The following is a 23,918-nucleotide window of genomic DNA, read 5'->3' as shown; positions in this document are numbered from 1 at the left end:
ATCAGGAGGCGCTACTTCACAGTCAGGGCGGCTAGGGTCTGGACCCAGCTTCCAAGAGAAGTGGTGCAGGCTCCTACCCTGGGGGTGTTTAAGAAGAGGTTAGATGAACATCTAGCTGGGGTCATTTGACCCAGTACTCTTTCCTGCCATGGCAGGGGGTCAGACTAGATGATCTGCTCAGGTCCCTTCCGACCCTACAAACTATGAAACTATGTAAAGACTTTAGTCTTGTGAGAACATAAAATTCATGGCAGCTGCTTGAGACAGGCTTTGAAAATTGTTACAGGTGATTGGGATAGAAATATAGAAGAAGTATCTAGTGTCCACCATTGAGAAACCAAGGTGCAGGGAAAAAGAAGGAACACTGCCATTTGAAGAGTCAGAGAGAGCAGTCTGTAAAATAAAGGGATAAAGCTAGTATGGTGGGAGGATTAAAAAGAGTGATGATCAAAAAGGCAAGTTTGTGATTTAGTACAATAACATTTTATCATTTGCAAGTTATATTTTTTTTAAAAATGTGTTTCTGCAAGTTTTCAGGATTCTTCATTACTATTACATGATAATGTAATACAGTGACTAAGAGCAGAGAGAATTATTAAAAAATGAATTGACTGAAAATTTAAAAATGAGAACAAAATTAATTTATAATGTAATTGATTTTTTAATAAATGTATTTTTTTTTTCTTTTTTCTTTTTTAGAAATTTAACAATGACTGGTGGATAGGCCGGTTGGTAAAAGAAGGCTGTGAAATAGGATTTATACCAAGTCCAGTCAAATTAGAAAACATGAGGCTACAGCATGAACAAAGAGCAAAGCAAGGAAAATTCTATTCCAGGTACTTAAAATATATTTATTATGTATATATGTATTATCCTTGTGACAGCTTAGAAATCAGAAATGAAGAATCTAAATATCCAGTATTTCTGTATTTTACCCTTTAATAAATGTAATTATCACCAGGGATATGGGTTTTCCATTTCCCATGGAAAAAAAAACCCAGGGATTTTCTTTTTTAACCAAGAAAAATGTGGATTTTTCATTTTAACAGAGAAACATGCAGATTTTCCACTTTTGCAAAGAGCTCTCTTCAGGCTGGCAGAGTTCCAGCCTGCAAGGGGCTGGGGGGAGTGGGAGAAGGGGGTCAGGCACGGGGCATCATTTGCGTCTGTGCACTCACACATGGATATGGCTGCCAGGCAGCCTGGAGAGCACCACCTACAGGTAAGTCTGGCAGAGGTCAAGGGGGGATTGAAGTCCCCATAGGGATGGAGGGAGGAAGTTGGGAAGGGCTGGGCCTGCTGTTGCTGCCCAGCTGGGGTAGTGCATGGGGCTTGGGGTCCTAGGCTGGACTGCAAAGCTGCAGGGCCTAGGTGGGGAGCAGGATGGAGCTGTGTGGGGAGCTTGTGCAGTGGGGATGGAGTTGGCTCCCTGCCACCGTGCACTTGCAGGGCAGCAAGGGGACACAGACCCCCCAGATCTATGTGCTGGGCTGGACTGGGAGTGGGTGTGGGCTGCCTGCTGCAAGCTTGCCCCCCTGGGGCCTCTGCAGCTCAGTGGGCAGGACCCAGTGCAGCAGGGCAGAGCCAGGCGGGGACGATTGTTGCTGCTGAAAGCCTTGCACTACCCTGGTGAGGCACACCCTGCCTTCTAGGCAACAGTGGGGGCAGTGGCACAGAGTTGTACCCCTGGCTGCTGCTGAACAGGGAGGGGGCAGCTTGCCATAGTGCCATGGGGCTCCCAATAGCAATTAGCTTCCCTGCCCAGCCCTGCTCTTCCCTACCATACAGGGTCCTGCCTGCTGGGCCCTGGCGGCCCTGGGGAGAGGGCAGCAGGGGTGGAGTCTGAGCCTGCAGTGACCAGCCCACACCTGCCCCCCGATGGGATTCGCTTCGGCTGTGCCACTTGTGGGGGGAGGGGGCAGAGCTGGGCTTTGTGCTCTGCTCTGCTGCAGCAGCTGTTGCCTCCCACAGACGGCAGCCAGTATTCAGGTGTTGCTGCCAGGGGGCAGGAGGAGGCTGCGGCTGCAGACCAGGGTTCTTGGCCCCATAACTCTGGTGGTTGAGGGCCCCCTCTAGCAGAGATGCAGGGGGCGGAGGCTGTGGGTGGGGAGTGAGGTGCACCAGAATGGGTAGGAGGCTGTGGCTGAGGAGTGAGGGCGCCAGGACGGGTGGGGGGCTGGGTGTGGGGAGTGAGAGATACCAGCAAGGCTGGAGGGCTCTGGCTTGGGAGTGAGGGACCTGGACCTATGTCCTTGTGAGCAAAGGGGGCAGGGGGAGCTCTGATTTTCCATGATAAAAAACCCAATATCAAATACCAAAGGTTATAGGTACTTAGAATTTATTTTATTATAGTGATCGAGGTAGGCTTCCAAATTGCTTTAAAATTGTAAATATCAATAAAACATGGTGTTCAATTAATATATGTGGCATTTCATTGTAATCTCGGATTTAGGGTTTTTTAGTGGAGAACTCGCAGTTTTTTTTTAAAATCAGAGAACTTGCAATATTTAAACAGAGAAAACCAGGATCCCTGATTATCACTTAGAGATACTTTAAATTAAGTAAGGAAAACATGTTGAAACGTAACCTGTATAGTGATTGATTTCTCTTATTCTGTTGAGGAAATTATCAGGTAGCCTAGATTGAGAAGAAGATGATTGGGTCACTCATTTCATAACAATAATTTGCATTGGTTGTTGGTCACGCTCTAATTTTAACTCGTTCATGTCAGCATTTATGTTTTGAATTTTTACTTTTTAGGAACTTTTGAAGTCACATAAAGAACAAATGGAAATTGTATAGGGCAGCTGTTCCTCTTAAATACCACAGAAGATCCCCATGCTCTAGTGCAGGGCTGTCAAACTGGTTTGGCCCCCTGGATGGCCTCCTTGTGGCCAAGGTCTGGACCTTTCTCTGGCAGTTGGGCAAGCAGTGGTCAAGTGAGTGGCATTAAGGATCCATGGGGTTTAACACTGCCATTTCTTGCCTCCTTCAATGGGGCTCTGTACCAAGGGTTTCAGCAGTGGGCCCCATACCTGCTTACCCCAGCTTCTCTATGATTTACAGCTTAACCAGTCAGTTATTGTACAGATATTAGCGTCATGTCCATCCTGTCAGTTTCCATGTACATATTTGCCTATTGTACGAGTCGAAGTCCTTTCATACAAGGTTGACTCTGAAAGATTCTTAGATATTTATCTGAAGAATACTAAAGTCCTAGGAAAATGTAGGCAATTTTTCATATACATAGAAATATAGGAATTATCTCAGACCGCTGATCAATCCAAACACACATGCTATCTCTCACTCTGACTAGCACTGAAGCTTCTGGAGAAGATGCAGCCAATCTCTCATTAAACATTTCTTGCATAAACTATTTATTTCTTATTTACTCCTGTCCAATAATTAATTGCTGTGTGTTCTGATGAGTTAACCAGTTTATTATTCAATTCTTCTAGGTACATATGTCATTTTTGATATTGCTACTTAATGATGTAGTTCTTCTATAAGCGAATATTTGTTTCTGTTAATACTAAACAAGTTTTCTGGATACTCCATTTGTTGGAGATCCAGCAAATCTTTATACTTCCTTTCTTTATATTGTGGCTGTGTTATAATTCACATTTATTTGGAGAAAAAGAAAATGTATTACCTGTAATTTTTCTTTTCTGCTTGTTTTGAGATATTACCTTCACTTGATTTCTTTCCATCATAATTGTTGGTAATTTTGTTTTGATCATTGGTGTATTTGATCAATTTGAAAAGAACTGAGACTTACCAGATACTGACCACTGGGAATACCTCAGCAAATGCTGTACAAGGTGTAGAGCTTCTGGTTGGTAGTTATTTCTATTTAGCATTTTGATGTGTGACTATTCCAGTCCTGCTTGCTATTACCTGGGTAGCCACAGCTGCCAGGAGAATTAGCTGATACAATGAGGCATTAAAGGATGCACACATTTTGCCATGTTATAAATTCCTATCATGATTGGAAATACTGCCTGTCTCTTTGCTAGTGACTCATTTGAAAGAAAGTTAATAAATACATTCTAGACTGCATGCCTAATAAGACCATGAGTTTTGACTAAAAACTAATTTTTGTTTCACTCCAGTAAATCAGGAGGAAACTCATCATCCAGTTTGGGTGACATAGTACCTAGCTCCAGAAAATCAACGCCTCCATCATCTGGTAAGTAGGTCATTAGCCTTTAGAAACCTCTGTTTACAAAATGAAAAAACTTTTCCAACTGTTTGAGTTGGTCTAATAAAACATATCAGATTTACCCAAAAAAACTTAGTTTACAAACTGGTCCATTTACTCGTTTAAGATTTACAATGTATTGCATTATATGTTTTAAAATGAGATGAATTAATTTTCTCATTTTCTTTCTTTATTGACACTGTATCAGGCAGTTATGTGGCCACATGAGATTGATCTGTCTGTGTGTTCTAGGAATAAGGGAATTAGCACATTCCCATGGGCTAAGTTCACACAATGAATGGTCATTACTGAATTTTTTTAACTATTGCTTTGATTTTACTACGCTGCCATGTTGGTACGGTGAAATTAGGAGAAAAGGACACGAGGTTAGGCGGAAAAATAATGAAATTGATTGCTTTTCACCTTTTGGGGGCTTTTGTGCTACGAAGTTGTCCTTCATCTGTTGCTGTCTTAACTAAGACAGTCAAAGGTTTTTTCCTAACCAATTCCTGTTAAATATGAATAATGTTCTAATATCAGAAAATAGAAGATGCTGAGTTGAAATAAAAAGGCCTGTGCGCTTACCTTGTTAGCACCAGAAATAGCATGATTTCATAACCAAGAACTTAATTTTACACAGCAGATCTTGATTAAATTCTAGTAATCAGTTGCCTTATCTTTTTGTGATGATTCTTTTTATAAGTGCTGCTTGAATTTAGAGCATTACCAAACAAATTTGAGCTTAATTTAGGTTATGTTCAAGAGATATTAAGCTAGTGCACTTTGAGTTGCACTAGCATACTAACAATAACTACTCTATTAAAGAAAACTGGGACACTTCATCTTTTTTAAAAGTGTTCCAAAAAGATTCCCTAGGCATCTGCATGCATCAAAATAATTCTCACTGCCATCTCAATTAATGAAAACTTTCTTGGATTTAAAGATCTATACTTCAATTAAATCAATGATTCAGCTGCTGTATTACTTACTGTATGTTTCATCTTTTGGCTGAGGGAAAATAGAAGGCTTTAGTCCATGAAGTTAGAGATCAATAAAAATGACTACAGCTATTAAAAAGCCTTTATTTGCAGCGGTGAAAGAAGCGTGTTTATCAAAAGCATAGGTAAAGTCTAGGCTAAATTACAGCTCGATCAAATGATCTTAACATTTTTAAATTGTCTGCGGGTATGTCTACATGAAATGATGCAGTGCCACGAAGCAGTCCCCAAGCTGGCTGTTGACATACTAGTTAATATATTTGCACAAGGCAGCACTGTACAGGGACATATAGAACCAGAAGCAGCATAGGTGCTTTAATATTGTGTTGTACCTAGACTAAAGATAATTAGTCTGGGTGCAGGGTGGCACTCATGAAGCTACATTACTTCCAGTGCTGGAGCTAACGCTAATTTCCACTTAAGTTCCCTGTCTGACTCTGTCTGTTTCTTAGAAAATATATGTATTTCTTCAGTTGCCAATATGCAGCCAGTTCAGTTACTGTGCTGTAGCTCATGAGTAGGTATTTGGTTGTGTTAGGGCTCTGTAGTGTAATGTTTATTGTTGAGGTTTCTGCTTTGCACCTTTATTGTTGAGGTTTCTGCTTTCTACCATTTTGGTGGTGGACTATAAGATGTGCGTGTGTGTATTTTTATGCCAGCTAGATTTCATCTACAGTGTTATGTAATTCTTCAGATGAAAACTGTCATCCACTGTATACTAAGGAGATTTGTGCAGCAGGTCAGCAAATTGATTTCCATTTATCTGAACTATCTTAAGTAATGCTCCCAGAATATTATATAGAATTCAGTGGTATAGTGGCTTTATTCACATTTCATTTTTTCTTATTTGAGGATTGGGAGAAATAGTCACGAATAATATATATTTGCTTGCTGGAAATCTTAAGATTTTAGTTTGAGAGTGTTTTTTTTCTTTTTTCTAAAATGTACTGAAGAGTGGAATTGATAATATTGATAAAACTCTAATGCATAGTTTTGATCACACAGCCTATATATTGTCTCAGCTAGGTCTTCTTGGGCATCTCAGTTCTGACTTGTAGTACTCCTGCTCTTTAAATTCCTCTGCCCAGGATAGAGTTAAAATGATGCAGGCATATATATTAGTTCCCTTTGATGTGGAGTAATGGGAAGTAGAAAGAGTTAATCTCACTTTTGAATGCGCATACATTGGGCGCAACTACACAGTGACACTATGTAGCCGTAGCAACACACTACAGCAATGTAGCGTCTGTGGGCAAAAACCGTGACATCACCTCTATGTCACCGTAGTAACACGCTCCCTTGGTATAGCGCATCACTATGGTGACATAGTAGCTAAAAGTAACCATGCGTCATTGGCACGGAGCAGCATGGTCTGTTACTGCACCATCATTTTGTAGATGCGCCCATATATACACGCATATATGTATATGTATATATGTATACGTGTATATGTATGTGTATATATGTGTATAATTATATATAAAATTAAACTGACCAACCTAAAGCAGAAGTTAAAAATCAAACAAGCTGATTGAAAACAAAGACATGAAAAATGGTAAAACTGTGTCCTTCTGGAGCTGCCATCCTAATCAATTCACGTAGATCTCATACCAGAGAGTGATGACCAGACAATAATAACTGGGTACAGAGAAGACCAAAGAACAATGAAGAAGGTGACATAACATGAAGAAGATCAGAAATGAAAAATGAGGACTAAAAAATGGAGGTGGAAAATAACCCCTGAAATGATAAATGAAAAACCAACAAGCAGTATTTTTTCTTTTTCTTTTTTTTTTTTTTTACAATTTAAAGAATTTTAAGAAGATTTTAAAATGTCAGATCCTGTTTGCAAAAGTTTTCATTTTAAGAAAAACATTTCATTTACTGGGATAGGAAGAAGGTTAGCCTGAAATTTCACACATCTCTGGTAATGTCTTTGCTTTGTTGAAAGTCAGACTTTGACAGTGTTCCTAGGCTTGAGACAGCCATTCCATATATATTCACAGCTAGGCATATATGTTACTGTCTGCCTAATAGCTGCTCAATTGCTACAAGCCCCTTGTTTTATAGAAAAATTAATGTTATTTTTTGCTGAAATTGTTCTAAAGATTGTGCAAGTGATTTAGTTCAACACACACATTTTATTCTGATTTATTTTAGTGGTGCCTTCAGACTGTATTATGCAAGTATTTTCTTTTTATTCATATGAGGAGGGAAGTTGCGGGTGGGGGTCACTGTGACAAGAAAGAGTGTTACATGATTTCTGCATGACTGGCAAAATCATATGAAACATGAGTATTCAGGAATATAATCTTCTAAAAGCCTATCAGAATCCTGGCATGGCATCTGTAAATAATTCAAATGGGAGTATGTGTGTTACGCAAACAGAAGAGCTCTCTTCTCTGGCCCAGGTAACTCTGAAATCAGAAGTGGCACATTAGTAATCTAGGCATTTGTTACTAGATAACACTTTTACCCATAGTGATGTGTTTTCACCTATAAGACAGTTGTATGCAGCTTACCAGGGTAAATTTATTATAGTCAGTGTTCTTGTTTATGGTTACACCAGAGATATCCAATGTGTTTGCCCCTGTGGGCTGGATCCAGACGCAGGAGGGGTTTGTGGGCCTAACAACCTGCCTCTGGAGGTGGGGCATTGGCTGGTGGGTACATTTGCTGGAGCCGCTGCAGGGGCTCAGCTCCAAAAAGCAGAAGGAAACCAGCCATCATTCACTCCCACTTTTCCCCTCCCACTTATTTTAGTCGCCAGTGGCAGCCAAAGCCCCAGAATTCAGCAGTAGACAATTGGGTGAGGGGGAGAGCACTGGCCTGCACCCCTGTGTTCCAGAGCTACAGCAATGCAGCAACTCCAGCAGCTGTGCCAACAAGCCCCATAGACTGCAATTTAACAACTTACAGGTCACATGAGAACCCCAGGCTGCTAGCTGGACAGTCCTGGTTTAAGCTAAAGTTGAGTGTAAGCTGTTTGCAGCACTACAAAAAAGGCAAAAGGGCTATAAAATAGTACTTCTTTGAAAGAGGAACTTGGCTTTTTAGCACTCTATAATGTCTGTAAAGCAGCATATTGTGCCACAGGGATCTATAGGAAGTCCAGCATCCCACAGTTTTTTTTTTAAATTCCTCTGTACCCCCTTCAAAGGGGAAGAAAGGCTGACTCTTTGATAGTCTATCCAGTGATGAGAAACCATGCTGGGACCCTGCTACCACCACTGCCACTTCAAGAGACCTGGCAACAATTCCCACAGAAGGTACTCTGTCACAGGTGCCACTCTTGGTACTCTATCTGCTAGCCGTGGAGGCTGTGTGACTGAGCAGTGCTACTAAGGCTAGGGACAGAAATTACACATAAACTGATTTAAGTGATCGGCAACCAGTTCAAACTTGTAACACAACAGAAGTTGAGTGCACATAAACCACTTTCAAAATGGCTGAAACTGATTTACGATAAACCCTCATGGATGTGGTTTCAGACTTAACTGATTTAGGTTAAATAAATTTATTGAACTTCTGTCCCAGATCCCCTCCAGTTTCAAGTTGTCTGCTCCAGCCAAGCAGGGAGACGTGCTGTAGCACCCCTGGCTTCCGGCCTGGGCGGCTACAGGCATGTGGCCGCATTTCCAGAATCAAGAGTGAGCGTCTATTCACTTGGTTGTTGATTCAATCTGTACAGCTTAGATCAACCTGTAAAGACTGAATCACTTCAACTTCAGGCTTTTTGATTGTTTGTACTTAGCCTAAGAGAGCACTTGTCCTTGACCTCTCCCCACTACAGGTAGCAAGGACTGTCTAGCAGTTGCTGCTTTTCAGGGGAAAGAGCTGGCTGCCAGTAACCAAGCGGGAATGCTCACCCTTTGAGGCAACTTCTGTAGTTCTCCAGCCAGGGGCTGGAATGCCTGTATGCTCCCTTAGTGCTATATTTCTGTAGCACACCAAAGTGCTAACGTGTTGCTCAGTATTAAAAATAAATGCCTGTGTGTACCCATAAGGTGTTGGTAGACTGATCCTCTATGTCCATCTAGCATAATCTTAGGATGTTCACTGAAGACAAATTTAATGCAATAGTTACACTCATGATAGACTACAGTATATGAGAGGGTTTTTGCCAAGGTCCTTTGGTTCCTCTCCTTATAATTTACAATTTCTGCTGTAATTGGCAGACTTCTGCTATGCTCTACAATGAAAACTTGACTTTTCTTTCTCTCTTTCCATTCTGAAAACCATTTACATCTGATTCCGTAACTTTTTATTTTTTACATTATCTCCACTTACTAACTTACTTTTGGATGCATCAAATATTTCTTTTGCAAGCTATTTATGATGTACATGATTTTGTTTTCTGGGGAGGGGTGGAGAAGCAATGGTTTATTGTTTCTGATTCCATCTTACCTTCGCCAGATCTTCACTAGGTCTTTTAATCGGAATTCAGTATGCTTCTCTGATAACTGAGATAGCTTTTCTTCCTTCTCCTTGCTATTTGCATAAATGTTCATTATCAGTAGGTGTGTTTTTATTATTTCCAGTGATTGTATCTTGTGCCTACTGTACATTTTTAGCTAAATCAAGACTTTGAAAAGTCACTACCAATTATATTCTGCTCTTAGATAATTGCGAATAAGTCTTTAAGTATGTTAGGACAATAGTGATTGGCTCATGGAATTTAAAAGATCCAGAAGGGAAAAAAGATCTGTCCTTAATGTCCTAAGTGCCCAATATTAAAATCTTAATGTTAAGCTTAGGATGACACATTTTGATTTAATTCAGTTCTTCAAATGATCCATATATTGTAGGCCAAATTCTGTTATCTTCCATTGGTGTGAATCTGGAGTTACTTTGGAAATACACTATTAAAAAAAGAGCAGAACTTGGCTGTTTTATCATTTTGGGAAGAATAGATCTGTTGGTGTCTGATTTTTGTGTTGTAAAAGGAAATGTGAAGAAAATGTTACAGTAGTTGTTACAGATATCATCATGTGTTTTCTAACCCTAATGTACTGTACCTTTAAATTTTTCCCTTTAAGTTTTGTGTTCTGAACTCACGGTTGATTTTTGACTTTGGACAATTTCATGTTCTTTACTTTTATTTCCTTTTTAACCTCTTACTCCTCTCCCTGCCATCTGATAATTTTGAATTGTTTATCTGTATATAGCTATAGACATAGATGCCACTGGCTTAGATGCAGAAGAAAATGATATTCCAGCAAACCATCGCTCCCCCAAACCCAGTGCAAACAGTGTAACATCACCCCACTCCAAAGAGAAAAGAATGCCCTTCTTTAAGAAGGTAACACCAACTTGCAAGCTCCCATCTGTCCACCTGCTTACCTGCACTGCGTCACATTTCTAGTCCTGTTAGCTGTCTGTGTCCCTTGACAAGCCAATAACATGCATGCTTTGTTATTCTTTGTTTCTTTTCCATGCTGCTGTAGCTAAACAGAAGCAGAAATCGGTAAGTTTACATTGACACAACCTGTGTTTATTCTGCCACTGGCATCATTAGCATTATTACCCACAGTCTAAACAGTACAATCATTTCAGAATTAAGGAAGAAACCTAGCTGATAGGCTGCTGATACTTGGCTCCACACATTAAGACTAGCATAGTAAGTTCAGTTAGTGACTCAGTGAAATGACTCTTACAGTACTTATCCTTTTTGATGGAATAATACGCCACTGGGAATTTCTTTAAACATTCAAGGAAGTAAAATGCTGACAAATCCATATAATGCACCTCTCTAGTGCATGCTTATTTTATCTGTCTTTGTTTCTTTTTTCAAGTTTTTTAATTTATAATTCAGTCTTTTAAAATCATTGGACTCTAATCAGATTGTACTTAAAAGCAAGCAAACAAACAAACAAAAAGCCTTCAATTTTTAATTTAGTCAGTATTTAAACTTCTAATCCACTAGGTGCAAAATCTGCAGATGAGCAAGACCATGGAAAACTGCAGACTTGTTTTGGCGGTCTACTGTGAGTTTTTCCTATTGTCATATATAAATTTTCTCCCAAATGTTCTTGCCTTCTCCTCCATCAGTCAGATTATAGCATCTGAACTATTGGAAATAGGATTGGCGGTCCCCTACACAGCCAAGGTTTCTTCATAAATTGGCCTACAGAACTATTATAGACACCCTTTTATTGGGGACTGAAAGACACGCATCTTTGCTTGGGTATGTTGTTTACCAGGAAAATATCTCGTAACTGCAATATCAAGCCAAATACTTTATTTTTATTTTTATTTTCTCCTTCCTTCCTTCCTTCCTCAAATTCCCTTGGATTCTCTTCATTTTGTTTTTAACTACATACATACACCCACACTTAACAGACGGTCAGTACTGTATGTAATGCTGATGAAGCAGTGTCAGCAGCTCTGTGGATACATCTAGACACACTAATGCAAAACTTCTCTATCTTACTCGTTTATGCTTCCTCAAAGAATATTAGATTCTTCCTGCTTGAAGAAGGTTCCATTGCTTGTTTCAGTGAACTCCTTTCCTAAACAACACACTTATTATTCCCACTTCTTTACAGAATTGAATGACAGTTTCTTTGTTCTGAACAAGTCTCTTAATTAATCATAATTTAGCTATCAAACGTGCATATGATAAGCAAAATTAAGACTGACATCTCTCTTGGATACCATCAAGGCAAGCCTCTAAACTTTATCTCTAAAAGGACAACCATAGAGGCAGGAGTGTAGCTGATTCTGTACCTCTGTTCATTTTTTGCTTTCACTGATAATCCCAAAATCATTACAAGCAGTGGTGGTGATTTTTAAAATAAGTGGCCTATGGTCCAAGTAACTATATGGACACCTACAACTTGCTTCATAAAGCGAAGTCACTGAACAGGCATCAGATGATAAAACTTCTGCCACTGCTGCTGTGGGGCATGTTCACAACAGGGATCTGACAAGTGAAAGTTCTGCAGTTGTTACCATGAATATAACACTAAAAATACCAGGAAACAAAAAACACCTTCCCAAAGAAATCCTCTGAGTTGCTGCAATATAGGTTTAAAAAAATAAAGCACCCATATTCCATCAAATAAGGTAATTTCTGTATCTTCCCTAATTTTCAAGTATGTTAACTACTAGCATGAGTGTAGTTTCATTGATAGCCACCTTATAAAAAAGATCTTTTGCATCAGAGCATTGACCCCATAAGCACTTACGGCCTGTAATGCACTTTTCTAAGGGGCATGTCTCAAATGCATGCAAGTAGCAAATTATTTACATTCCTGGTAACAAAAGTTGACAGGGTCTCTCTTCATGCTTATACATCATAGTTACAAGCTTATACTTTGAAACATTTTAAGTTAAATCCTGCACCATGAAAAAATAAATTCAGTTCATGTGCTTATGATGCCTTGGGCACAGGTATTCATTCTTATTATATTACCAATTATGTGATGAAGCTACAAGAAAAAAAAGAAAAAACAAAAAAAGAAAATCGGTCGCAAGATTTTTTTCATGTCTTAGACTGCTTTAGACTGCTGCTTGTGTAGCATTTTGTGCTGTCACTGTATCAATGTTTGTCTTTGTTTTTTGTGTTTGGAAATGTTGGAAGAAATTGTTTTATCTTTTGTGATTAATTTTGGGACATGTTGAATACTGTAATAATGAACAATAACAGTATTTTTGATGTTGACTGATGTATTTGTACTATGTAGGCCTTTGAAATATATATCTGTCATACCTCCTTTTAAGATTTTTCCAGGTTGGTGGTTTTTAATTTGAAACATTTTTCCCTAAACTAAAGAAAAAGCAAAAAGAACTAAAAAAAAGATTAATGCTTTTTTTTATAAGCCAGGTTTGATATAGTCTTGGTCTTGTGAAAAACAGTTTGATACAAAACTGTTTGATTCTTTTCCTTTACCATATTTGGTTTTACATTTGCAAGATTTTGGCAGTCTTTTGAAAGATGCAATGTTCTCACCCATGTGTTTAAAGTACATTACCCAGAGTCATAAAATGTGCATGATACATCAGTGAATTGACCCTTCTGGGTATCAATAAGAATCTCTTCTATTGAAAGCTGTATTTATACAAACACTCTGTAAATACTAACATCTATCATTGTTTCGATTTCATTTCCTAGCCATGATTACATTTAGTTTAAAATTGTAGGTATGAAGACGGTAATGTATATTATAAGCACTTCTATGGGAATTTACAGTGGTGTCACTATGGTTTATTAAGTGAGGCAGAAATACATAAAAGAGAAATTGCTATTTTCTCTCTCCTTCCCTTACTTTCCTTTGTATAATAGCCTTTATAGACTATCATAATGCAGTGATAAGATTTTGATAGGAAACTTCTGTGATCAACTCAGATGTCCCAACCCTTTAGTCAGGCAAACCAAGTAAATAGTCGGAAATAGTCCCTTCCATTAACCACACAGAAGTTATGGCAGAGAGAAGTTGCTTTGTGGAAAAACTTTCACAACTACACAGGGAGGACCAGAAGGTAGAGCAATGAAAGCAAAATTCAGGAGGGGTCTTTTTGCAAAAAATAAAATGTGCATTCCCCACTCCCCTCTCCTCCTTTTCTATCCTTCCAACCCCAATTAGTAGCACACTCTTCTGGTAATAGCTGTACATTTTTAAGAAGAAGAGAAGAAGACAGAAAAAATCCACAACTCCTTATTCCCATGTTAGTGACATCACTGGAAATTCAGAGTTACTCACAATGTAACTGAAGCATTACTGGTATTGCAAATGATGTGCTGAGATTCTGAAAGTCTTTTCTTTTTATGCAGACCGAGCACATCCCTCCTTATGATGTAGTGCCTTCTATGAGACCGGTAGTTTTAGTGGGGCCTTCCTTGAAGGGATATGAGGTAAGTAATTACTACTGATTTTTATCATTTTGTCAAAGAAATGAACAGTATTTGTTTTAATGGTTTTAAGATGAATAAGAAACAGCATCAATTAATGCCAAAGAAAATCAGGCAAAAATATAAGGGAATACAGGGCATTTTTTCGCATTATCTTTTTACTTGTTCTTGGAATTCAGGCAGGAGAAGCTAAAGTGTTTAGACTGTATATTTGTGAGTTACATGTTCATACCATGCCATTAGGAGACATGAGTTTGAAATAAACTTTGAACTACTTATTAGCTATATTTTTACAGTGATTATTTTGTAATATTTATTTCACGTGAAGAATTTTAATCCATTGCTTGTTTACTTTCAGGTGACAGATATGATGCAAAAAGCATTATTTGATTTTTTAAAACATAGATTTGAAGGGCGGTAAGTACTTCGTAATCTAGATTACTTGAAGATAGTTCTTATTTTGAATTGTCACATCACCAAAAAATAATGACATTCACACCAAGATACTGATGGAAGAGTATTTTGAACTTGAAGTACAATTCAATGGTAGACAAATTCTTGCAGTTACTTGGGGTAGGTAGTCAAAGCTTCACTAGCAGAGAAAATAATAAGGATGGGAAGACTCTAAGAAGAAAAGGATGGCTGCTTTCCTAAAGGTGGCAACTGAAATCCCAAGTGGATAGGCCTTGACCCATTGTTTTTATTTAAGTGGCAAAGACATAAGCTGACAGAGAGGCTCATTTGGTTAACATCGTATGATTTAAATGCATATTTCAAGTGTAATAGTTTCTGTACATGAATAGAGTCTCTTCATTGGCTCGGAGTGGCACTGCATGTTCTCCGTTTCCAAACACGGAGAGCCTCAGAGCACATGTCCAGGAGTGCTCCAGACTACTCATCGCTTTCTCCAGCCATCTCCTCTGCTTAATTTTCAGACTTGGGCACAAACAGAATAGGCATGAATGCATGAGGTTTATTTCTTGGTATCCATCCTAGGCTCACTGTGGAGGCTGCATGGATGCAGCTATGTATGCTCTTCACAATTAAGAATGGATGAGATGAAGCTTTTAAAAATGACATCAAAATCTGTAATAATTTATAGTTATATTGGGAATAATAAAAGGTATAAACCATTCTATCTAGCATGTAAGAAAGAAACTGGCAAAAACTTGCAAATGGAAATCTTGTTTTGTAAGGTATAAAATCTGTTGGCAGATGGGCATAACAAACCCAGTAGTCCAAATTAGAGTTTGGATTTCCATGATTTTATGGAATAATCTGTTAATGCTATGACAAGCATCACAGTATTTGACTCCATATATAGCTGTAGTCAGACCAGGGCTAAACTGTAAAATTATATTGCTAATCTGCACTGTAAAATAATTTTGTTTTCATATATTAACTACATTGCATACTGAAGGATTTTACACAAAATATATTCACTTACTTTTCTCAATCAGAGAATTGAGACTTGATGGTGTTTTAACTGAATTGCATCCAATGTACTTCTAGAGAGTACAGCTTTTAGTTCTTATGAAATCCATTTCCTCCTTTTTACAAGGTAAATAAAATTAGACTCTGGAGGAAAGGAGAATGGGATAAGCCCGATTTAACTCTTCTGTTTGGAAGAATGTGACCTCTCTTTAGGCCTGAGAGGCCAAAACATTTTGAGAAGGAGCTAAGCCAAGGGGTGCAACTTGGCTCTAGATACCAAAACAAGCTTAGCTAACTGTTTTCATAGGGAAAAAACACATATGAAAGATTATGTAGCAAGTCACCGGGAGCAACTGCAAGTAAACATTTGACTCATCCTCACTTGCAAACACAAAGCTGAGTCTGTGAGGCACTTGACCCCTGGCCTTCACTGTCTTGTCTGCTCATACTTTCACTTTAATGTTCAGTACTATGAAACATTTAGTGTATTAATGAATCTTTTTTGGCAGTTAAATATAAACATTGGTCCCTGTTACAACTTCCACTGACAACGTGATGGCTAAATCATAGCCATGTAGTTGTACCACAGCATAAGCCTGGGTACAAAGCATTGTCTTTAGTTTGCTTACTCAGTGCATATCATTGTGAATGCTGTACCTTTGTTATGATACCCTAATCAAGATTAGGAGAGAGAGGCAAAAGATTATTTCTTATAGGACAAATTGTACATTTTTCTGGCAGATATCTGTAGAAGGCAGTTTGAGGGGCTGTAAAGCACTGCAAAGTTAGCCTTGCCATGTTTCTTTTTAGTCATCCTAGTAGCAGGTATGGAGAAAGCAGGTGGGGTCACCTTCTAAATACATAAGCCCTAGGAGTCCAAAGGGAAGACAAGTCCATATTCCACAGAGCTCTGCGTTCCATTCATCTTGACAGTGTGGCTCTTGAAGTCAATAGACAAGTTGGCATAAGATATTGTGCAAAAGGGGAGAGGTTTGCATGTACAGAAGCACATATAGGCTAAATACAGAGAGTCAAAAAGCCCAAGGCTGAATTGATTCAGACTTCGCAAGTTTCTCTGAACTACATAGATTGAACCGATAAGCAAGTGAACTGAAATTCACTTTTCAAACAGGAAAGGTAGCCAGACCCCTGCAGTGGCCCATACCAGTAGTTGGAGGGGCACTAGAGCACACCTCTGAGCCTCCTGGTCATGGCAAAGAGCCAGAAGCTGGGTGGTTCCCTGAGTCATGCCTCTTCCTCAGCATGCCTAGGTGGCTGAGGAAGGGGTGGGGGGAACCCACCCCTCCAGTCCAGTACTGGATCCCTCAAACAGGAGCAGCCCAGCGTGGGGGATTGCAGGGAAGAGCCCCAACCGAGGGCTTTATTCTGCCTGCCTGGAGTTGGGAGTGGGGCTGGAGTCCCCTAGCCACAGCCGCTCCTCAGCTTTCAAGCTGGGTAAGAGGGAGGGGAGGAAGCCTGCAGTGGGGGCAAGGAGCCAGAGCAGGGATGGAGTCTCCTAACCACACCCCTTTCTCAGCCTCCCGGCTAGCTGAGAAACAGGGAGGGAAGCCCACACTGGGGCTTGGCTCCATGCCCAGAGCCAGGAGCCGTGCCCCCTCCTCATCCTCTGGGCTTGCTGAGGTGGGGAGAAGCCTACACTGGGGCTTGGCTCCAACCCCAGAGCTGGGAGCCATTCTGCCCCTCAGCCCTCCCAGAGCCTGAAAAGGAGGCATGGTTATAGGGGACTCTTGGAGCCAAGCCCCACCCCCCTCGGATTCTTCCCCAGCCAGCCCAGAGGCTGAGGAGGGTGTGTGGCTCCCCTCGCCCAGCTCTGAGGGTGCAGGCAAGCCCTAGTGCCGGCTTCTTCCTCCCCTGCCTTCAGTCAGCTCCTGACTCCTGGCTCTGGGAATGGAGTCAAGCCCCATTGAGGGCTTCCCTCCCCGCTCCCCTGGCTGGCCTGGAGGGTGGGAAGAAGGGAGTGTGGCTCCCAGCTCTGAGGGCAGAGTCTAGCCCCTCACTGCTGGCTTCTCCCCCCCCTCTCCCCCCCCTCCAAACATTGCAGAGGCTGAGAAGGAGGCATGTCTCCCAGCTCCTGGCTCTGGGAGGGCAGAGTCAAGCCTCCATTCCCACCCCAGTTCCCTGTGCTGACATCACCTGGCTGGGGTCTGGTTTTGCCCCCCACCCCTGGTGGAAGCATCCGGCCTGGGGTCCGGTGCCAGGCTGGAAGGGTGGGTTTTACCAGTGGAGCCGGCTCTGGCCCCCCCACCCCCTGACTTCCTCAGCCAGCTAAAGGAAGGAGTAACAGCGCTCTGACTGGGGAGCAGAGGGGTGGGGCAGAGCAGAGGGGTGGCTGCAAAGCATCCTGGGATACTGGGGAATTGTGAGTTAACTTGAACTGGGAGAGGATCTGGGAGAGAAGTTCCATAAACCAGTTGACTTAAATCAGTTAAGTCTGGTACTGCATCCAACCAAGTTTATCTTAAACCAGTTTTAGCTATTTTGAAAGTGTGTTGAACTTGTGTTACAAGTTTAAATTGGTTTCTGATCACTTAAACCAGTTTGTGTAAATTCTATCCCTAGCCATAGTGCTTATTGCAGCATTGACTAAGATCTAAGTATCTTCTTTAACTTTCTTCCTGCAGAGAGAACAGCATCACCCAGGGCATGTCTATATAGGACCAGGCGATTCCATATCAAGACATGTTGCTTCTCTGCTGAGAGATGCTACACCCTGGGTGCATCTACAGGTGTGCATTAATGCGCACTAGCCTATTTTAATGCGCATTAAAGCAGCAGTAAAAAACATACTATTTAGTTCATGTGCATTAAGGCAGGCTAATGAGTATTTTCTTATTACCTCACAATGGTACTAAACTGAATGCAAATTAACTAAAGTGCATAAATGCATGTGCAGACACACCCCTTGTGTAGCGTACCTGTGTACTAGCTCCAGAACTGGAAGCAGAGTAGCTGCTTTGGGGAGGTGCTGTGTATGTTTCACTAAGCCGTGTGTGTGCTGTGTCAGGTAAGAGGCAGTTAAGAAGCTTACTGAGTCACATGCAGCACCTCAACACCTGGCTATATTGCTTCCAGCTTAGCAGTTGGCATACACAGAGTAGGTATAGTGTTTCAGTTTAGTTCAGTCTTGTGTCGCAAGGAGAACACACCTCCTTGTGGTCCTCTCAGCCTTTTATTAACTGACTGCCTTTTATCTTTGCTTTCCTCCATGATAAATGACACACCATTTTCTTCGATTATGTTTTACAGTATATCAATCACACGGGTTACAGCAGACATCTCGCTTGCCAAACGCTCAGTATTAAACAATCCTAGTAAGCATGCGATAATAGAACGATCTAACACAAAATCAAGCTTGGGTGAGTATATGTTGTATGACGATAACCAGTAATTGGCACTCAAATACAATCCCCTCAGTTTATATCTAGAACACAGGGGAACTCATTTTCTCTGCTGTGAAAAGAGCAGTCATTGCAGCCATGGTATCAACAAATCAGAGATCCTAACAGCAGAAGTATTTCTAAGAGAAAATAAGTGTAAGTACTGATTTGGGGTTATCCTGTACCTGTTAAGGTTTAGCATTAGATTTGTTATTTCTAGGTCATAATGTAAATGGGAATACACCTTTGGATAAGTAAAGCTGAAATTTTTAAACAGCTGCTTAGGTGGGTTCTTTAAAGTTGGGGAAAGGGAACCTGATCTTTACTAAAGTACCCATTATATTTACTGGTATTTTTTAAATTTATTTTTCACCATTGAATTCTCTGAATGTGTGTTTGCATGTAATGTTAATCTTTAAGTAATGTTAAGGATTATACAAAAACCTAAAAAAGCCTAAATTCACATTCTGCCAGGTTCTCAGCATACATATTGGTAGGTGACTATTTTGAATTGAGTCTCCCTAGTTGGAGCTTTGTATAAATGCATAAATATTCATTGGGACAGACAGAAGGAAGCCAATTCAGTGCCCTCTGTGCTAAGGACACTCAAATGAGATATAGTACACCCAAGGTCAAGTCTCTGCTCCAGTTCTTCAAGAGCAAGGATTTGAACCTAGATATATTACATCCAGGTGAGCATCCAAACCACTGCACAGTGGCAGTTCACTTGTTTGCTTTCTTCCCTGTCTTTTGGTCTTTGTGAAAAACTTTAAGAAGTCTCATTTTTGCTATAATGCAGAATTTAAAAATATTTTGCAATAATAGGATCATAGGTAAGTAGGGATGGAAATTATAATGAGGTAATTTATTCCAGCCTTCTGCTCAAGACCAGGATTATCCCTGGTTAAATCATGAAAACTTTTGTGAGACAGTAACATTGTTTCTCATTCCACTCTAGGGAATATGGTTTTAATGAATCCATGTTTTCATTTGTATTTTTACCATTTATCAGTGTGTTATTTTTGCTTTTCTTAGACTGGACTACTGTAAATTTGAAATGTATACTTGACTTTCTTATAATCTTGCTTTTGAAAACTCACGCGTGAGATGTTGGCTAGCAAATGGAATTGTATGAGAAAATTTATATAAATATCTGATGATTGCTAAATAAATTTCATTTTGACTGTTTTTATTTGCTCTTTGATAAATTTTGTTCATATGAACATTCATGTAACTGAATTTAGGCTGGTGGCCAAAGTTTATTTAATCATTTAATTAAAAGATGAAGGACAATTTGTTTTGAGCAAAAGTGAAAGTTGATTAGTGATCCATTTGATAAATATATTGAGTCATGAATATCTAATACTAGATGAATGATCATAGCAGCAAGAAAAACATCTATCTGTTGCACAGGCTAAAAATAATTTCATACCTATCAATCTGTCACCACCATTTATCTTTCAGAAAATTCCATGTTCACCCGTTCATCCATTAATATGCAAAAAAAAAAAAAATTAAATCTGTTGTTCACTAAATTGTTCACCCAGGTACAATGGCAAACTTCAGCCATTACAACTGCAACATCTTTCCTTAGGACATACAATCTTTTTAGTAGAGGTATTTAAAATGCAACTGCTACCATCATCTCAGTTGCTACAATACCAAGGAGCATGTGTAGGTGTGTATTTGTATACATGTGTGTAATAGGAAGGACCTATTATGAAGGTTGTAGACATTTGTTTTCAGTTGCTGATAACTGCCAAATTTTGACTGTAATTTTTGTAGTTTAATATGCCTCAAATTGATTTCTCCAGGAAATTTCAAGTACAGCAGTTTAACTGTTTCCAAGAATGAGGCTAAGGAGAAATATATTTTACCCTTATTTTTAAAAGGCTGATAATAGTTTAGCTTATAAATGCCAGTGGCCCTCCTGTATTTGATATCATCGATATGCTTCTTGACATCCTTACAAAAAATATCAAAATGTGGTCAAATTATAAGCCTATGAAAAATAGCAATGTTCATATGCTACATAGAGACTCAATAGTGTTTAACAGATAAATCCCCTCAAGATGCCCAGAATGAGCATGCTCCAACGTGGGGCTGAGTAGGACTTTTCCTGGAATTACATATCTGTTGCTCTGGACTGGGTCAAGTCATGGCTAACACTAGAACAAAGACCAGGGAGTCTGCCCTCCACCTTCCATCCATGTTCTCTCAGTGCTAACTTAATGACTCCAGAAAGAAGAGAGGAGCTGGCAGATTTGAATGAAGCTAGACTGTGTGGAAGAAATCAAACTTCGCATAGTGGTTGAATCAGAACTGACAGAGCCAGCTTTTCTTTATTTAAGGCTATACTGTGATCACAGGGAGAATTCCATACAGCAAGGGGAATCACCCACTTGTTTGTTTCAAAGGATTTCTCAGACTCTGTAAGGTTACAAGCGTATTTATACTAAAGACAGAGAAAGAGATAAAAAATACACCTTGGAGAAACAAAACAATAGTAAATTACACAGAAACTTAGAACGTTTACTTAAACAACTATCTATGTGTAGGGCTATCCCAAGGCATGCAGGAATACACAGGGCAAGATATCAAGATAATCCAAGGAATGCAGGAATGCAGATTCCTTATCTCAGAACATTTGAATTAAGCAGTATCAGCACGTCTGGTCTTTGTCTGTTTTTCTAGTCAAGTAAGCCAATTACTTCTACAACTGTAAGACTCAGGAGTTGCTTGAGACTAATGGCAATATGGGGGTTAGAGGGAACTTAGTACTAGGATATGAGGTAGAGGAAGGTTGGGACTGGCTGTGTGAGGACATTGGCACATGGCTGGGAACTGAGACTGGAGCTATGGAGAGATTGGGCCTGGTTAGGCAAGGACATTGGGAGCCAGGGAAGGAAATGATGTAAAGAACTTGGGGTTATAGGGTCAGGGAAAGAATGATATCAGATTAAGAGCTGGTGGGGGAAGGTTGGACTGGGTATGGGAAATGAAAACCAGTGAGGCAAGAGAAAGGAGATGGCTAAAGTACTATCTATATTGTGGGAGACCCAAATTCAAATCTCTGCTCTGCCTAATTTAGGCCAGGGATTTGAACATCTGCCACTTCTCACTGGTATACTTTGCCATTGTTCTGCAGAATCGGTCTTTCTCTGGCACAATGCATATTAATTTCTTTATAGAAAGAGGAACTGCCCAAGCAAAAAAGATGGAGGGAGCCCCATCCTAGACCATCCTGCAAGCTAGTAGTTAGGGCTTTCACCTGGGATGTAGTAAATGGAAGTTGAAATCGAACTGAATCAGGCAGAACAAGTTCTTGAACACTGGTCTCTGACATCTCTGGTGGGTGCCCTAACTTATGGCCATTCCAGGGTGGGCTCCCTGTGGCTTTCTATGAAAAACCTCCAAAAGTCTTGTGTTCTTTAAAATGTAGAAAATTGTTGCGGGATGGGAAGATTGTTTTCTCCTCACTCTCCCATGACAGTTTAATTCTGTCCTGCAGAATGGGATTCTCCACATAGTTCCCATGCTGGTCAAGTCCAGAATTTTTACAGAGGATGACAAAGTTGGGGTTCCTCGTCTTCTCTATGCTTGACTTGAAACCTTGGGATGCCTTTTTCACCTCAGTCTTCACAGGCAAGGTCAGCTCCCAAACTACTGCACCAGGGAGCACAGTTTGGATAGGAGGTGAGCAGCCAACAGTGGTGAAAGAACAGGTAGGGACTATTTAGAAAAGCTGGATATGTGCAAGTTCAACAGGCTGGATGGGATGCACCCAAGGGTGCTCAGGGAGTTGGCTGATGAGATTTCAGAGCTACTGGCCATCATCTTTGAAAATTTATAGTGATCAGGAGTGGTCCTGAATGGCTGGAAAGGGGCAAACACAGTGCCCATATTTAAGAAAAGGAAAAATCTTTCCCTGGAAATAACCTTTCAGTCCCTGGAGAAATCATGGAGCAGATCCTTAAGAAATCCACTTCTAAGCACTTGGAGAAGAAAGTGATTAGGAACAGTAAGCATGGATTCACCAAAGACAAGTCATGGCTGACCAACCTGATTGTCTTCTAGAACTAAGTTACTGGCTCTGTGGATGTGGCGAGACCAGTGGATGTGGTATACCTTGGTTTTAGCAAGGCTTTTGATATGGTCTTCCACAACATTCTCACAGGCAAGCTAAGGAAATATTGTTCCATCCTGCACTTAGGACAGAACGATCCCATGCACCAGAACAGGCTGGGGGATGACTGGCTGGGCAGCAGCTCTGCAGAAAAGGTCCTGGGGGTTACAGTGGACAAGAAGCTGAATATAAGTCAGCAGTGTGCCATGGTTGTGAAGAAGGCAAATGGCATACTGGGCTGCAGTGGTAGGTGTGGTACCAGCAGGTCAGGGGAAGTGAGTATTCCCTTCTATTCAGCACTGCTGAGGTCACATCTGGAGTACTGTGTTCAGTCTTGGACCCCCAATACAGAAAGGATGTGGACAAATTGAAGAGTCCAGAAGAGGGCAGTGAAAATGGTGAGGGGACTGGGGCACATGACTTGTGAGGAGAGGCTGAAGGAGGTGGGTGTATTTAGTCTGGAGCAAAGAAGACTGAGAAGACTTAATAGCACCCTTTGACTGTCTGAAGTAGGGTTCGAAAGAGGATGGAGCTTGACTGTTCTCAGTGGTGGCAGATGACAGAACAAGGAGCAAGGGACTCAGATTTGGAGCACAGGAAGTTTAGGTTAGATGTTAGGAAGAATTTTTTCACTATGAAAGTATTCAAACACTGGAACAGGTTACCCAGAGACGTTGTGGAATCTCCATCCTTGGAGGTTTTTAAGACCTGGCTAGACAAAACTTTGGCTGGGATGATCTAATTGTGGGTGGCCCTGGTTTGAGCAGGGGGTTGGACTAGGTGACCTCCTGAGGTCCCTTCTGACCCTAATTTTATATGATTCTATGATCCCAGCTGCAGAAGTGTGAAGCAATAGGCAGCTGGGAGCTAATGAGTGCTGTGCATTGGAACTGATCGAAAAGGATTT

The 23,918-nt window shown here is 40.5% G+C and overlaps 1 protein-coding gene across 4 annotated transcripts in view; it reads left to right on the top strand.

The window, feature by feature from the left end:
* CACNB2 (calcium voltage-gated channel auxiliary subunit beta 2) overlaps positions 1-23,918 on the top strand; it is a 408,974-nt gene that overhangs the window by 357,992 nt on the left and 27,064 nt on the right. For 3 of the 4 annotated variants that reach the window (XM_019532348.1, XM_019532364.1, XM_019532363.1), the window contains 6 exons: positions 700-836; positions 4,113-4,189; positions 10,368-10,501; positions 13,976-14,056; positions 14,412-14,470; positions 18,755-18,864. In XM_019532348.1, the coding sequence (XP_019387893.1) occupies positions 700-836; positions 4,113-4,189; positions 10,368-10,501; positions 13,976-14,056; positions 14,412-14,470; positions 18,755-18,864 (598 nt within the window). Of the gene's footprint in view, positions 1-699; positions 837-4,112; positions 4,190-10,367; positions 10,502-10,646; positions 10,667-13,975; positions 14,057-14,411; positions 14,471-18,754; positions 18,865-23,918 lie in introns of all 4 variants that reach the window. The other variant, XM_019532357.1, reaches the window with a different exon arrangement.

Source organism: Crocodylus porosus, unplaced genomic scaffold (assembly GCF_001723895.1).
Source record: "Crocodylus porosus isolate Cpor-Errol unplaced genomic scaffold, CroPor_comp1, whole genome shotgun sequence".
NCBI lineage: Eukaryota > Metazoa > Chordata > Crocodylia > Crocodylidae > Crocodylus > Crocodylus porosus.
The sequence above is the reverse complement of the archived record's forward strand: the minus strand, read 5'-3'. Positions and strand labels throughout refer to the sequence as shown.